Source organism: Podarcis pityusensis (assembly GCF_964106645.2).
Source record: "Podarcis pityusensis genome assembly, chromosome: 9".
NCBI lineage: Eukaryota > Metazoa > Chordata > Lepidosauria > Squamata > Lacertidae > Podarcis > Podarcis pityusensis.
The window spans coordinates 41,550,720-41,567,840 of record NC_138034.1 but is presented as its reverse complement, the minus strand read 5'-3'; the positions used below and the strand labels follow the sequence as shown (position 1 = coordinate 41,567,840).

General features: G+C 40.7%; 1 protein-coding gene across 4 annotated transcripts in view; it reads right to left on the bottom strand.

The window, feature by feature from the left end:
- The window catches only part of INPP4B (inositol polyphosphate-4-phosphatase type II B), a gene marked incomplete at its 5' end in the record, with an annotated part of 263,750 nt that overhangs the window by 137,908 nt on the left and 108,721 nt on the right, over positions 1-17,121 (bottom strand). For all 4 annotated transcript variants that reach the window (XM_081021869.1, XM_081021870.1, XM_081021868.1 and 1 more), the window contains 3 exons: positions 873-917; positions 2,836-3,060; positions 13,339-13,423. In XM_081021869.1, coding sequence (XP_080877995.1) covers positions 873-917; positions 2,836-3,060; positions 13,339-13,423 — 355 coding nt within the window. The remainder of the gene's footprint in view (positions 1-872; positions 918-2,835; positions 3,061-13,338; positions 13,424-17,121) is intronic.

Below are 17,121 nucleotides of genomic sequence, written 5' to 3'. Positions count from 1 at the left end.
CAGCCTGCGCCCGAGGCTCTTCGGCGACTCCGGAGGCAGCGAGCGCGCCCCCCCAGATGTTGCGCCCGGTGCGGCCGGCCCCCCTGGCACCCCCCACGCTACGCCACTGCCGAAAGAAACTAATGACAAAGCTTGCAAAGTTGGTAGGTTTTGAAGAAATGACTCAATGTTTCTGAAAGCACTGGAATTCAATTCAACAAAGCAAGGGAAGCTGCACTTTTTTACAGGAAAAAAGTGCTTATCTAATGCTATGAAGACATGTTCAGTTAATTAGTATGCTTGACTGATTGAACATTTTAGCTATGCTACATGTACTTTAACAAAAAGAATGGCATGTACCAATTAATAAGATACACTTTGCCAAAGAGACATTCTGTTTCAAAAGGTAACACTCAAGAAGCTGCTGTACCTTGAAATTAAAACCCTTCCTATAAATAATTTTTACATGAACATATTAATTAGTTCAACATTAAAAATCCCATCTTTTATAGACCTGCATATATTATAAAGGTTAGAATGCGTAAGTGTTCCAGCCTCAAGTTTGCAGTGTTTAATAATAAAAAGGTCTGAGCCAGATCATCAGTAGATTAAACAACCCAAACTGCTTCCATTCAAGGTTTTAGAGTTTCATTTACAAGGCCACTTGATAAAATGGCTGTTATATGCCTCTCTTCTTTTCAGGGCTTTCTAAAGTGGAAAGTCATGCTCTTTATATATTATATAATTGTATCCAACTACATTCTACTCAGAGTAGACACAATGGATGTTAAGGTAGTCATGTCCATTGTTTCTGTGGATCTACTCTGAGTATGACTTGGCTGGATGCGACCTATCAACTTTAGTTTTATGCAAAATTTAAAGTTGTGTCTTACCAAGAGTGAATTCAAGTTTTGGTTCACTGACAGTCCTCTGAAGATCTGTTGGTAAAAGAGCATCTAGTTAAAATATATACGGTAATAATTCATACACTGGAATTTTATATGACGAAGTATACTTAGCATTGTACCAACGGTACCTACAGTGAGCTGCAAATCAAGACGCAATGTTTCACCACATCCACTTTTTTTAGAGCCCACTGCAGTCGATCAATAAACAACATTTTTTGTGTTCTAATGAATCACAATCATAGTGGGAAAGCTATCCTGACGAAGTAATTGTTATCCTGTGCACCAGTCAAAGAAAATTGTCATTTACATCAAAATTTATCAGAATGCAAAGCTCACTGCTGCTTTTTTCAACAAATTATTACTTCACCAGAATGGCTGGACATGTATTTAGAAGGGTCACGTGACTAAACTCAGTGGAAACTCAGTAAACATCATAATATTTCCATAAGACTATCAGTGCAATGATATCAATGTCTACAAGAAGTAAACCCCATTTAATTTAATCAGACTTACTCATTGCCTAAACTTATGTACTTGGAATTAACTCCCATTCATTTCAGCAGAACTTACTTCTATGCAAGCAAATTTAGAACTGAGACTACCTGTCAGTTTGCATTTCTTAGTACAGAAAGTATTGATCTGATATACAGAGATCTTTCCTGTTCTACTTAGTTCAAGAGGGTTCTTGAAGCTTGTCTGTGTGGAAAAAAAGGTCTCTGATGTTTGGGTTATTCCTTCTGGGAAGCTGAGTACAGCTGGTTTATACTGGTTCTGTTATCTTTTCTGTCAAGGTCATGCTGACTATAATAGTCAGGCCAGGAGGAGCCTGGGTTTCACTCTCTTTCTCTTTCTATCTCTTTGTTCTGGTGTGGTGTTTCTGTTCTGCATGCTAGTCTTATTATAAGTTCTTGTTAGTTTAAAGTTAAGTCTGCTGCAAATGGATTTCTTATGGACTGTGCCAATCCTGAATGTTACTGGATTTGTGACCGTTATTCTCATTTGCCTTCAGTAGCACTAAAGCTCTGGTGGATGAAGTACAATTGTCTCTGGTCTATTTTTTGGAAACTCTGCAACGTGTTTAGGTTTTTTCCTCCATGCATAGCGACACCACCAAGGATCACAATCCATGGCATGTGTATTGGGGTTCCCCACAATTTCCCTTGGCATAACAGAACCTAACTCACCACCACAGGGTTTTTTAAACTCCCTATAATTGCAAAAGAGGCTTCTTATGTGGTATGGAGGGCTGCTGTCTTAAATACAAGCTCTGCTGAACACATGGGTGTTGCTTTGGCCTTAGCTGTCCATAGTTAACCAGTGATGCCAATTCATTCAGCTCCTTTCTTCTTTGACAAATTTATATGATGTTGCCTTATGATTCAGAAGCATGATCAAAATTCTGACAGGTGGAGTACTATTGCTTGGAGTTAGGAAACATTAAACAAACCTGTCTCTCAGTCCTGGTTCCCATTTCTATAATGAAAGTGTTAAACTAATGATCTGTCTCTAATTACTTGTTATAAGGGTAAGTATAATATCATACTTTGAACATTAAATGTCCTGTAGAAATACATGCAAAACAACATTTGTACGTAGCATCTTTAAAAAAAAGCACTACAAAGAATAGATTAACTGACAGCTATATATCTGCCTTCCATAGGAAGCAAGTTATGCAAGCCAGAAGCAAAATACATTATCAGTATTATATTAACATGTCTATCTACAACAAAAGAGAGGGGTAACCTGTGCTCATCCAGATAATGTTTCACTCAAATCCCATCATCCCGAGGCAACACCGTCAAATGGTTAGTGATTATGAGCACTGGAGTGCAATAACACTTGGCAGCAAAGATTTCTAATCTGCCTAAAACGGGTCATTCACAGAAGAGAGGATTTCCACCAAAAAAAAGTATTAACAGGATTAAGGTCCAATAAACAACATGCTTACTTGTAAGCTTAGACTCTGCAAGATTGTCTGCCTGTGCTGATGGAATGAACTGATGTACTTCATCTGCTGCTCTTTCTTCCTTGATTTCCATGATCAGTCTCTGGAGCTGCTCGATTTTATTGCGCAGACCTTCAGAACTTGCCTCTCCGAGAGCCACAGCCCAAGATTCACAGTCAGACCTTGATGCAGCTTCAAGGTAAAGATCTGGTTCTCCACTCTGAAACTCTGCACTCAGAAAACATTGACACACTTTCATTAAGACAGACATTAACAGATGTGTTTTGAAGATTAGGGCAAGACTGATGCTTGCAGTGACACAGAATATCATACAGCTTCTCCTCTTGTGTCACAGAAGCAAATGAAATCAAGCTGCTGCTCTTCACATTCAGCACAACACAAAGTCCTCACTGCACAGCTGGATCTTAAAGCAATTAATGTGTCCCAAAACTAGGTGGCAGTATCATTAAGCTGAAATTTAGAATCCCTATCTGATGGCTATCTGGCAGCTTAGCCGGTAGCTTTCAGGGAAACCAGCTTAAGTATGAATTTGATTTAGCAGAGTCAACAGGCAGAATTCTGTCAAATGGACTGGTGGGATTCATTAAAGCAAAAAGTGTTCATTATTCTTTTTATTAGAACTGCCCTTTACACTCAGCTGCCCATTCACTCTTGTCAGATTGCTGTTCATCAATACCTGGCAACAATTTAGAACAATCAACCAACAGGTTATATGGAAAGGCTTCTGGCCTCATAGCTACCCATAAGTAGCTGCTGCAGAGCCTGATAGAAGTCTAGTTGTCTCTTGGGTTCACAAGGAAATTCAAGTAGCAACTAGGATCATTCATTTGATTGGAATTCACAAAGGAAACAGTCTCTAGGCATTTAAGATTCTGCCATGGAGACAGTTTCATTTAGTTGCAAATTCAGCATGACATTTAGTGCGGTACAAATGATCAGGCACGGACTAAGGGGAGGGGAGCAAATCAATGCTACTTTAACAGAAGACACCAACTGATTTAGCTATATATCTGAAGGAATAAAACTGGTAGCTGTTGGGTTTTGAAGCTGAACACTGAAAGCTAGCTAAATAAAGGTTGGTTCCCAATATTGTATCCCATTCTTCCAACATTCCACTGTACTTGCAGGGTCCAACTAGATGTGATGAGGCATGTGTGGTTTTGATCCACGAATCACTCCAATTCACAAATAAAATGTGAATGAATGAATGAAGCTTATCAGGGATGTGGAACCTATGGCCCTTCAGATGATGTTGGAATCCAGCTCTCATCAGCCTCAGCATGCATGACCAATGGTCAGGGATGATGAGAGCCGAAGTCCAACAAAATATGGAGGGCCCTAAGATCCCTATTCCAGCTTTACATGAAAAGGAGTATTGTGGGGTGGATAGGGAACGGAAACCCAACCATCCACCTTGCTGTGCTCCATTCCTTTAAGCCAGGGATTGAGAACACCTAGCCCACAAACTTAATTAGGCCCAGCGTAAGGTCCTACCAGCTCATTTCCCCCAAACCACACAGCTGCTGCACACCCAGCATCATATATGCAGTGAAGATGCAGCTGCCAATGCCTTAAAGTACACTCTTGACACTTTGAAGTCCCAACAATTGTTGGGACTTCAAAGCATGTCATCTTGATGTCACATGGCTTCCTTTGAGTTCCATAGGGTGAAATAAACAGGCTGCAATATCAGACACTGTTAAAAAAAGGCAAAACCTGCTACTGACTCCTGACATCTGGGTAATGGTGTTTCAATACATGCTTTCATTTCCAACCATATAACTGCCTACATTCCCAGTGACTGACAATATTCTTTAAAACCATACACATTTTTGTCTTTGTATTTGTATCCTTCAAATGTCCAATAAAGCTTGATATTGCCATTATATGATATTGCTATTTTAACCGTATTTCATCATTTTATGTCCGTAAGCAGCTCAAAGAAAGATGTTACTGAGCAGAATAATAAAAATGATACCACCACTTGGGTTGAGTTTATGACCCTACGTTTACTCATGCTTTCATTTACTGCTGTTATTTTAATGTTGCTAAATGTTGTTTGTTATTCAAGCCCCTTCGTCACGGCAAGGCAGTGATCCATGAAGGGGATTTTATGCTTAAAATTCTACAAGGAAGGCTCAAGCAGTATGTGGACCGAGAACTCCCAGAAGTGCAAGCTGGATTTAGAAAAGGCAGAGGAACCAGAGACCAAATTGCAAACATGCGCTGGATTATGGAGAAAGCTAGAGAGTTCCAGAAAGACATCTACTTCTGCTTCATTGACTATGCAAAAGCCTTTGACTGTGTTGACCACAGCAAACTATGGCAAGTTCTTAAAGAAATGGGAGTGCCTGATCACCTCATCTGTCTCCTGAGAAATCTCTACGTGGGACAAGAAGCTACAGTTAGAACTGGATATGGAACAACTGATTGGCTCAAAATTGGAAAAGAAGTACGGCAAGGCTGTATATTGTCTCCCTCCTTATTTAACTTATATGCAGAATTCATCATGCGAAAGGCTGGGCTGGATGAATCCGAAGCTGGAATTAAGATTGCCGGAAGAAATATCAACAACCTCAGATATGCAGATGACACAACCTTGATGGCAGAAAGTGAGGAGGAATTAAAGAACCTTTTATTGAGAGTGAAAGAGGAGAGCGCAAAATATGGTCTGAAGCTGAACATCAAAAAAACGAAGATCATGGCCACTGGTCCCATCACCTCCTGGCAAATAGAAGGGGAAGAAATGGAGGCAGTGAGAGATTTTACTTTCTTGGGCTCCATGATCACTGCAGATGGTGACAGCAGTCACAAAATCAAAAGACGCCTGCTTCTTGGGAGAAAAGCAATGACAAACCTAGACAGCATCTTAAAAAGTAGAGACATCACCTTGCCAACAAAGGTCTGTATAGTAAAAGCTATGGTTTTCCCAGTAGTGATGTATGGAAGTGAGAGCTGGACCATAAAGAAGGCTGATCGCCGAGGAATTGATGCTTTTGAATTATGGTGCTGGAGGAGACTCTTGAGAGTCCCATGGACTGCAAGAAGATCAAACCTATCCATTCTTAAGGAAATCAGCCCTGAGTGCTCACTGGAAGGACAGATCCTGAAGCTGAGGCTCCAATACTTTGGCCACCTCATGAGAAGAGAAGACTCCCTGGAAAAGACCCTGATGTTGGGAAAGATGGAGGGCACAAGGAGAAGGGGATGACAGAGGATGAGATGGTTGGACAGTGTTCTTGAAGCTACCAGCATGAGTTTGATCAAACTGCGGGAGGCAGTGGAGGACAGAAGTGCCTGGCGTGCTCTGGTCCATGGGGTCACGAAGAGTCGGACACGACTAAACGACTAAACAACAACAAAATGTTGTTTGTTATTTATTATAACAGTCTGCAATTTTATAATATTGTTGTTCTACTGATTGTTTTGTAAGCAGGGGGATGCAGGAGCAGTGTGGTGCAGTGGGCTGCAACAGAAAGGGAAATGACAGAAATTGCAGGGGGATGGGGGGGTCCACATGTAGAATAGGCTTCCATTTGAACAAGGGAGCCTCTGGATGCCTGCCAAAATTTAGCTGAATTGAAACCTCTTTTAAAAATAAGTTATACTGTGAAATTTTCATGCAGGTATTAAGAGAGTGAACTTGCTTATTCTGCATGAAATATATACTGCACATACATTACCCACTCCTGACAAGCTTCTTTTAAGGGCCAGAGTAGCCATGATGTGAAATATCCCTTTGCATTTAATGTGCACATTTTTAAAAAATGCAAATAGCAACCCCTGGGGATAAGCAGCTGATCATTATTAGGTTCAATGTTCTTCAACAACTCTAAAGAATGGAAGCTTCCTTCAAGTAAATGTTTGCTGTACAGTCGTACCTTGTTTGCTGAACACCTTGGAACTTGTACGTTTTGGCTCCTGAATGATAAAAAACCGGAAGTGAGTGTTCCGGTTTCCGAACAATTTTTGTAAGCTGAATGTCTGGTGCGGGTTCCATGGCTTCTGATTGGCTGCAGGACACTCCTGCATCCAATTGGAAGCTGCGCCTTGGTTTTTGAACTGTTCCAGGAGTCGAACGGACTCCTAGAACGCATTCCGTTCGAGAACCAAGGTACAACTGTACTTACTCACTTGCATGTACATACTGCTTCTGATGAGCTCTAACTCCACTTACATTATTCTGATAACTGGAACTAATGTCTACAGCAAGAGAACATTGATTTTTTTTCCCCCTTTTACATTAAGTTGCAACATATGGAAGCAAATTGACTTTACTGTATTCTTCCATGTTGGGTGCATGCTAAATGAATCATCCCATTGCCTACATGAAGAAAATATTTGGGTTCCAAATCTAGTTTGGTAAAACTGAAATCGGAATATAAGACTTTATGGTCCGAGTGTTGTTTTATTTCATAAAAGTCCACAATACCTTCTATTATAGGCACACAGCAGGGAGTTTATTTCTGCTTATACCACATAGCTAATAAGAGTGTTTGCCAGGACTGTTTTCACTGCCAACAACAAGCCAATGGAGAAGGCACTGTACACAAATTAGTTCAGATGTTCAACTGTCATTTGTTACAAAACATCACCTGCAAAATGGGGCTTCATGGACTGTCAGGTTTAAAGAAGATAGTTGGCTAATTAAAAACATAATAATTAGTAGGCCTGCATAAGGAGATCATCCATTCAATCACACATAGAATCACTTCCTTTATGTTAGAGTCAAGGCACACTGACCACGCAGGGAAAAGAAAGCAAAACCCGAGGCACATTCATCATAAATTATGAGAAAGCGCTTGTTTAAAAATGCATTTACTTTTATGATTATACTAGAAGCAGAAAAATATATTTAAATTAATATGGGGAGGGAATACTGAGAGAAATAATTACAAATAGCAAGCAAATACTTAGTCACATGATTGCTCCAAAGATCAAGAAAGTGAGGATCTACCTGATCTGCATCTTGTATAACCAATATGAGTGGATTACTAATGTCATGCTGTCATGCCTATATTCTTACTTAAGAGTCAACTTCTCCTACATCAGCACCTATTCATCAGGCTGTTTCCTCAACAAGGCAAATGCACTTAAACAATGCAGAGTTCAATTATCTCCCCAAAAGGAGGACACAAGCTATCCAACCTCTACATGCTCCACAGGACTTCTGCAGTGATGTCCCTGCACAAACTGTGCTCGGGAGATTAAATCAATTACTATAATAGACATGCCCACACAAAGTCAGTGGAAAGTTGCTATTCTCCTATTTTTGTGCATATTTTTGCACTTCTATTATTTGTGTTCATACTGTGCTTTGTTTCCATTGTTCCCACTCTGGGTTCAGTTGGCGATAAAGAGTAGGCTAGAAATATTTTTAGTAATAATAATAATGTGATTTCGGCCCATTTGTGTTGTCATGTTCCCTACTGGGCCATAAAAAGGTCACAACGACGAGTGGAGCGGGAAGATCCCAGTCACAACTAGCACAAATTTATCCTAAAGGAGACAGTAAAGGTAAAGGGACCCCTGACCGTTAAGTCCAGTCGCGAATGACTCTGGGGTTGCAGCGCTCATCTCGCTTTACTGGCCGATGTGGAGACAAGGCAACTCCTGAGAAGGCTGCCTTAGCTCCAGTAGCTGTCTAAGCCCTTGATAGGGAAGCCAATTGCCCAAATATTCCAGAAATGGTCTGCTTAACTGCTGGAGCTTTCTGCCTCGGCTGCTGTTGCTGCTTCTTTTCTGAAACACCAGTGCTCATGCCCATAGTACGCTTGGCGGTGAAAACTATCAAGAAGGATGGTACCTAGTTTATCCTAGAACAGCATGGGGTATTGAGAGCACTGACTGCTTCCTTTTTAAAAAAAAATAAATAAAAAGGATGACTTTTGTAAAAAGAATGGCTTTAGCTGGTGAGCTGAATGATTGAGCTCCCTTTGACATTTTCTTTTCTTTTAAATAGCCACTTAATTACCACCTCATTGTGGTACATTTTGAAGTCCATTTTGCATCTGATTCATAGGTCAACAAAAATGCCTCTCTCTTCCCTGATCCAATATTTGTCTCTTTTTCTCATATATACCAGCTACTGAGAGCCCTGGATATCCAAAGCAGCAACAGGGGAAGTCTGCAAGAGTGGAGTCCTGATACTATAACCAAGATGTTGTTAATGGAGATGTGTACAGAAACTGACCTCTGTGTGCTTTGACTTTCCCAAAAACTTTGTGCTCTCTCCAACGAAACATGAAAAAGTATATGTGATTTTTAATTATTATTTTTTGCCCTCTCTAAAACCATTGCTTGCCATGGGCAGTTTACAATATTTACACCTGGATTCTGCCATCACTACCCTGAAGGAGCAATCATATTTTAACTATCTGGCTCCATGAAGACAGTTCTCTGGGGGCCACTCTAGGATCAGCTGAGAAGTCACAAGTACAGTGGCACCTCAGGTTAAGTACTCAATTCGTTCCAGAGGTCCATTCTTAACCTGAAACTGTTCTTAACCTGAAGCACTACTTTAGCTAATGGGCCCTCCTGCTGCTGCCGCGCCGCCAGAGCACGATTTCTGTTCTTATCCTGAAGCAAAGTTCTTAACCCGAGGTACTATTTTTGGGTTAGCGGAGTCTGTAACCTGAAGCGTATGTAACCTGACGCGTATGTAACCCAAGCTACCACTGCATTACTCTTCCATGATCAATGTGGAGGAACAGAGGTCACTATTGTATGCTTGCTTTCAAGGTTTTTTTGTTTGTTTGTTTTGTTAAATGATGTCACTTTAAAAAATTGGGATAGGTTGCTAAGAGCAAAGTTGTGCTTTCAACATGCATTTCTGGAGAGAATTTGGTAAAATGGCTTGTGATCCCCTTAGATTTTTTTTTCCTTGCAAGGCTTACAGAGCTAAGTGGACAGGCTGCAGAGGAAGGACTTCTCTTTGAGCAGGTGAGTGGAATAGGGAGCCTCTTGCCAGGCAAAATGAGGAGTGGTGGTAGGTCCAGAAGAGTGCAAGCAAGACTTGCTCAGCTGTGTGGGTGTCTACAGATCTGAAGTAGAGCACCAAAACCATCTAGGATTAACCCAGGTTAGCAGGTTTGGATATTAAGCGCAAGCCATGTTTTGAAGTGAAGGCACAAGCCAGGAGTTGATCATCAGGTGAGCAACGCAGAAGCACGCTAACTGCCAAGCCCGCAGAGGCTCTTTTTATTGATACACATATGCAAAATCAAGCAGATACATTTGGATTGTGACCTTTACACATCTTCCAATCCCGAGATCGAGGGGTGGTACAAAGTTATTTTGGCACCTGTTTCCACAGCGTCATTTTCCCCTTGCACAGTGTATGACGAAGGAGACAAAAGGTCTCAGGGACAAAGGTTACAGACAGGACACCGCAGACTACTGAGACCACAAAAGGTTAGACAAAGGGAATGATGTTCCAGCAGCCGTGGCTTTGTCTGTGAGGGGGAGTATGCTACGCACCCCAGGGTCACGCGTGCAGGCAGACTGTGACTGCCTGCTGGTGGGGAGTATGCTCCCTCCGGACCCCACTGCCCACTCCGCGATATCCCTACAATGTTTAATGCAAGTTGAGATTCATAAGCCAGCTTCAAGCCATGATTTCTGATTGTTGTTTGTTGGCCACAAACAAATGTCAGTTAGTTGGCCAGAGAGGATTTGAACATATTAGCAAACCACAGTTTACTGTCACATCAAAAGGCTGCTATGGTCAGCTGAGTCAACAAGCATAAACTGGTACATATAGTCATGGTAACTAAGCCTTTTCCTTGCCATGTATTAGTTTCCAATCATATTTTACAGGGGTCACTGTACTTTTCTCAGAATTTTTTTAATAATTGTTTTTTTAATGACAAATGTTGCCTTTCCAAATAGCTAAAACTGTTTGGGGAACTTTGGTAATTCTGAATTATCACAGTAGTGGAAAATGCTTAAGAATATTAATAATGAACCTCTGAAAAATAAAGCACTATCACCACCATACATTCTAACAAAAGGAGAACTGAACTTTGATACATAAATTGTATCTGCAAGATAAGTGAACTACAAACATCAGAAGCTCTTGATTCACAAAGCTAACTAAATCCTGAATTCATGTTAAAATTAGTAGTGATGAAATCATCTCTTGCTTACTGATTACGCAACGCTAGCGATCACTTGAAAGTCAAACTTTCAGTCACTGATAAAGATTTAATTATTTTTGTTATCTTTTGTTATCCTGTTTTTTTTAAAATAATAGCATTCATATTCCACTTTTGTCATTGCAACTTTTATATTGATATTTCAGATTAAAATCGTCATCGCCATTATATATACAAAGTATCTTTGGGATAGGAAAGTAATATAATCACATCACATATTTCTAAAAATTATGTCAGAGAATGTTTGCTTTCACTAGCCACCCCATACACTAAGATCCTCAGAGATCCTGCTCTATGTCTCTTATTTATTACAAGGGCAATGGAACAGAGGGAGATGAGTGTTCTGAGTATGGATCACTGTATTCAAGAAATTCAACACACAGGCATATTTGTGTGTTCAGGAAAGATGAAAACACCGTCCACTTGGATTCCCAATATTTTTAAAAGTTATTTATATTTATATTAATAAAATGAGAGCAAAATGGTAATGATTGACATTTAAGTTTAATGTACCACACCACTATAAAGCAAATGAAGTGCTGTTTTTAAGACTCTTATATTTCAAGAGAATCTGCTGTCTCTTCTTGGTTGGAGACAGAACTGCCTTTATATACGCAAGTCCTCTGATGACAGGTTGATCTGCTTATAATATGTTTAGAGTAGCTTCTCATTAAACATGTTCATCTCTGTATTCTGTTACGCATTATTTTTGCTTCTACAATTATATTTAATAAACTAGATTGGACGTGGCCTATACTGCTGGAACAGTGAATCAGAGTCACTGCAATCCCATTTTTTTATTATTATTATAATTCATTAAATTTGTATACTGCACTTCATCCGAACATCTCAGGGCAGTCCACAGCATAAAATATGGAAGAAAACCACAAAGTACATAATAAAAACAAGAACAAGAACAAAGCAAACCAATAACCCTCCTCCCACAAACACATTTAAAAGAACATACTGTTAATCAGTCCAAGGCCTAGTTGAAGAGGAATGTTTTCACCTGGCCCCTAAAGATGTATAATGAAAGTGCCAAATGAAACTCGCTGCCATTCCACAAAGAGGGAACCACTGCAGAAAAGGTCCGTTCTTGTATTGCCACCCTCTCATGGAGGAGGCACACAAGGACTTAGATGATGGTCGCAGAGTCTGGGTCGGTTTATATGGGCAGAGATGGTCCTTAAGATATTGTGGTCCTGAGCCATTTAAGGCTTCATAGGTCACAACTAGCACTTTAAATTGGGCCTGGAAAATAATTGGCAGCCAGTGCAGTTGAGCTAGGATTGGTGGAATATGCTCAAACCATCTTAACCCGGTGAACAACCTGGCTGCTGAATTCTGCACCAGCTGAAGTTTCCAAACCGTCTTAAGAGGTAGCCCTATGTATAACGTATTGAAGTAATCAAACCTAGAGGTGACCAGAGAATAGACAACAGAAGACGGGCTATCTTTGTCCAGATGGGGCACAGCTGGGCCACCAGTCCAAGCTGGTGGAAGGCACTCCGCACCACTAAGGCCAACTGACAGCAAAGGATACAGGAGTTACCCCAAGCTATGTACCCACTATTTCAGAGTGAGTGTAACCCCATCAAGTGCAGGCAACGTCCCATCCATCCAGTTTAGGGAACCTCCCACTAGCAGAGCCTCAGTCTTAGGTGGAGTGAGCTTCAGTTTGTTGGCTCTCACCAAGTCCATTATTACAGAGGCAAGACAACAGTTCAGCACATCCACTGAAGATGTAAAGGAGAAGTAGAGCTGCATGTCTTCAACATATTGCTGACAATGTACTCCAAAACTCTGGATAACCCCACTCAGTGGTTGCATGTAGATGTTAAACAGTGTAGAGGCTAAAATCGTGTCCTGAGGAACCCAACACTGAAGGCTCCATGGGGCCCAAATAGGACCAGAACCACCACATAGTGGTGCAACCACCCTGCCCCAACTCAGATAGCCCCTCCAGGAGGATACCATGGTCAATGGTATTGAAAGCTGCTAAAAAGCCAAGGAAAATTAACAAGGACACATTTCCCATGTCTCTCTCCCATCAGAGGTAATCATACAGGGTGATTAAAGCAGTTTCTGTGCCCAAACCAGGCTAAAATCCTGATTTAAATGGATCTAGAAAATCAGTTTCCTTTTTTAGCTGTTCCTTTTGCTGAGCAGTAGGGCTCTTTGAGGTTTTTTCCTACAACCAAGCAGGACATTAATTATATTACATACGTACACGCATACATACATATTGTGTAACATATTTAAAGAAAAATATTAATGGCCTGGAAATACCCCAAAAGAAGAGAGAGAAATTATTATGCATCATACTTACTGAGCACTACTGAAACATCTGCTTTATTCCTGAATTCCACAACACAGCACCGCTCCAGGATTACTAACTCAGCAGCTTCACAACACTGTAAAGGGAACAAAAGAAAAGCAAGAGTTTTACTCAGATTCATCCAATAATAGGGCAATTCAGGCTACAAGAAAGGGAAGAAGAAAGTATTACAGACACCACCAGTTCTGCGAAGAAGCCAGGGCCCTCTCTCCATCAACCGGGGGTGGGGATGGGGAGATACTAAGCCACTTCACTGGCACTTGTGACTTTTTGTACCTCCTCTTCTCAAACTGTTTTCTCCAGTCAGCAACTTGTAACAAAGAACTGCAACCCGAGTTTGCTTATTTCCTTCTCCCTCCCAACCCCCTTTCCTTTTTGGTGTTATCTTTTTAAAATTGTAAGCTTGAGGAAAAACACTGTCCTGTTCTTATTGATCTGCAAGGCACTCTGGGGACCTTTTTTGGCTGAAGAGCTGTGTAAAAATAAACATTTACTCACTGATAATAGAGTTTGCTTTCTAATAATAAGCAGCTTTTAATTTTTGATAAGGGACGCGGGTGGTGCTGTGGGTTAAAACACAGAGCCTAGGGTTTGCCGATCAGAAGGTCGGTGGTTCGAATCCCTGTGACGGGGTGAGCCCCCGTTGCTCGGTCCGTGCTCCTGCCCACCTAGCAGTTCGAAAGCACGTCAAAGTGCAAGTAGATAAATAGGTACCGCTCCAGCGGGAAGGTAAATGGTGTTTCCGTGCACTGCTCTGGTTCGCCAGAAGCGGCTTAGTCATGCTGGCCACATGACCCGGAAGCTGTACGCCAGCTCCCTCGGCCAATAAAGCGAGATGAGTGCCGCAACCCCAGAGTCGGTCACGACTGGACCTAATGGTCGGGGTCGCTTTACCCCTTACCTTAATTTTTGATAGCCAGTGTTGTACATTCCTTTGTATTGCTTCAAACAACTCACTCCTAGACATACCTGTACTATGCATGTAAAAAAGTTTGAAAAGCCTCAGTTGTTATCATCTCCTATATGAAGTGGCTGGATCCAAACTAAATCAGCTGAAATCATGTGAAAAATTAGCCTTGGCTTAAGTGTCATTAAAATTGAAGGGAGCTAAGTCCAACTGTCTTATAGTACAATCCTATACATGTTTATTAGAAGCATGCCCCAATGGGTTTCTTAGGACCCACCATTCAATTAGGATAAATAATTTTACTGTAATGCCTGGATACAACCCAGGATCTTTTTTCTGGGAGGACTGTTGTAGTCTTTTACCTTTGTGGATGAAATGGTAAGACTGTGAAAGTCTTTCTTGTTTCAGTGTGTTATGTAAGACAAAAAATACCCTTCATAATCATGATTCCATACATGCAGTCTATCCCAATGAGAGAATTCACAGCCACCAGACTGTTTTGTACTTCTGTATCATTAACTTTCTGTCTCAATTAGGCTCTGTTGGATAACTTGAGGGAGTTAAAATGATGTATTGAAAATCATGAGACTTTGTACAATGCAGTGGAAAAAATACTGTGGAAAAATAGCTTGTAAGAAGTTCTGAACAGAAGAGCAGGGGTGACCTTTCATTGCTCATGGACTGCGGCTTGAGCAGAATGGAGACAACTTCCAAAAGAGATATAAAAATTGCCCTTTCTTAGCAGAAAGGCAAGAATCTTGGCTGACATGTCAAGGAGCATCTTAAAAATGAATTTATAACTATTTACAGTTCTAAGATGCATGTTTATCTTCACAAATAAGTTTCAAAATGTAGCTGAAGAATAGGCTAAGTCAGTCTGTGTCATCCTGGGCTCCCAGTGTACGCTGGCTGGGGCTGATGGGAATTGTAGTCCAAAACATCTGGAGGGTGCCAGGTTGGCAAAGGCTGGGCTAAGCCATGAGATTCTTCAGACCAGAGCAATTAACTAACTAACTAACTAACTAACTAACTAACTAACTAACTAGTAAAAGCTCAACTATTAATACATTGTTCTTAGTACAACTTGACTAGCTTTTATCCTTTTATCATATTTCTTAGAACGTCAACATTAAAGTGAATATTGGTACAGAAACATAAAACATTCTCAAGCATTGAGAAATTAATGTGCCTTGGAAATTTAGAAACTAAAAAACCCCCCACAATTATAATTTATTGCAATATATATTCCCCAGAAGGGTTTATCATATCAGCACATGAAATGGTGAAACAAAACACACAGCAACACCTCAAAAGAATGACTTAATTTCTCTCTCTCTTTTTATTCTGTGCAACATGAGGATAGTAATAGTTACAGATGCCCTATATATCTTGGAACTGAAAAATATATTACTAATCAATAAGTGTGCTGCAACTGAACACCTCCTGCAGAGATATTTTGGCCCCTAAGGCAAACCACAAAATGCACCCCGCCCCGGGCCAAGGATGAAGATCTACATCCGGAACAAGTAGAGGGAATAAAGTTCTACATTAGAATCCATTGTCCCTGTGGACCCTGCTGCCGTTCACTTCACCTTGCCTCATGGGTAGGCCAGTCCTGCTGACTGCCACAAAGGACCCCACTTCCCAGTCCTGCCATTTTCCTTAAGCTAGAGTTATAGTTTTCAGTCTACATAGCTGCTTCCTCTTCCTCCTCCTTTCACATCCTGGCATTAATGGTTAAGCTTATAGACACAATTTTACTTTTCAAAGATACTCATCTGCAACTTAAAAAAAACAACACCCTCTGCATTGCTGAGGCACACGAAGCACTTCATGGATCTCTGCTTCCATTCATGCCTGCCTTGGTAAGATCTTGCCCTGCTGTGTAGAAGACCAAAATCCCTCTGGAGCAGCCTCCCTCCACTTCAGCTCATTATTTAGGATTCATACAAAGCTTTTGCACACCTCTATTATATGACCTTATCTGCACCGGCATTTGGAAGTCAGATTTAAGCTTCTACTGGGAAAATGCTTAGGTTTTAGTTTATCTGCTCAGTTCTTAAAAAATATGTGTTTATACTTGTTTCCCACCCCAGGCTTCTGGAAGGAGCAAACCACAAATCCAAAAGTATAAAAAAGACATATTGATTCAGAAAGCACATCTTTCCACCAAGCAATCCTAAAACTCTTCCCAAGACATTTTGTACTGGCCAGTTAGTTTATGATTAATATCACCTTAGCTTTTGGGCAACCTCAGGTTCTCTTCTTGCAATACAAATATCCTCTCTCCAACAGAAATAAGGGGAAGCTAGCAAGGGCATTAAATATGGCCAAAGAGAACTGAAATGTCAGAATTCTTTCCTTATTCCTGTTCATCTGCCTTGATGTGCCACAGGAAAAAAAAAATGTTCTGAAGTGAAAAGGTAGCATTGTCTCCAGAGGCTTTGATAGATGGTTTTGATGTCATTATGGGAAAACTCTACCCAGAGCTGCTTCAGATGCCTATACAGCTTACATCCAAAGCGAGATTCTTTAATTTTTTTTCCCTCATAATAGATGAACAGCTCCTTCTATACAGTACAGAATGTGTTTTTTTGAAGAAAAACAACCTAAATGTACACCCACATTTCTACATATTTTACAAATAACAATTTTCAGGAAGAGCTGTACACATCTGAACGAGATCTGCAGAGAAATGGCACTAATTGATACACCAGGGAAACAAACTTACACAGCAGGCAGAGCCGAAGAACATTAGTTAAATTAATTACACCAGAAGCATAAGCACATCTCTTTCCCGTTCACATGGGCATCTTAAAATGTTATCCCATTTAGAACAGTATTAGAAATATGCAGGGCACCTTACT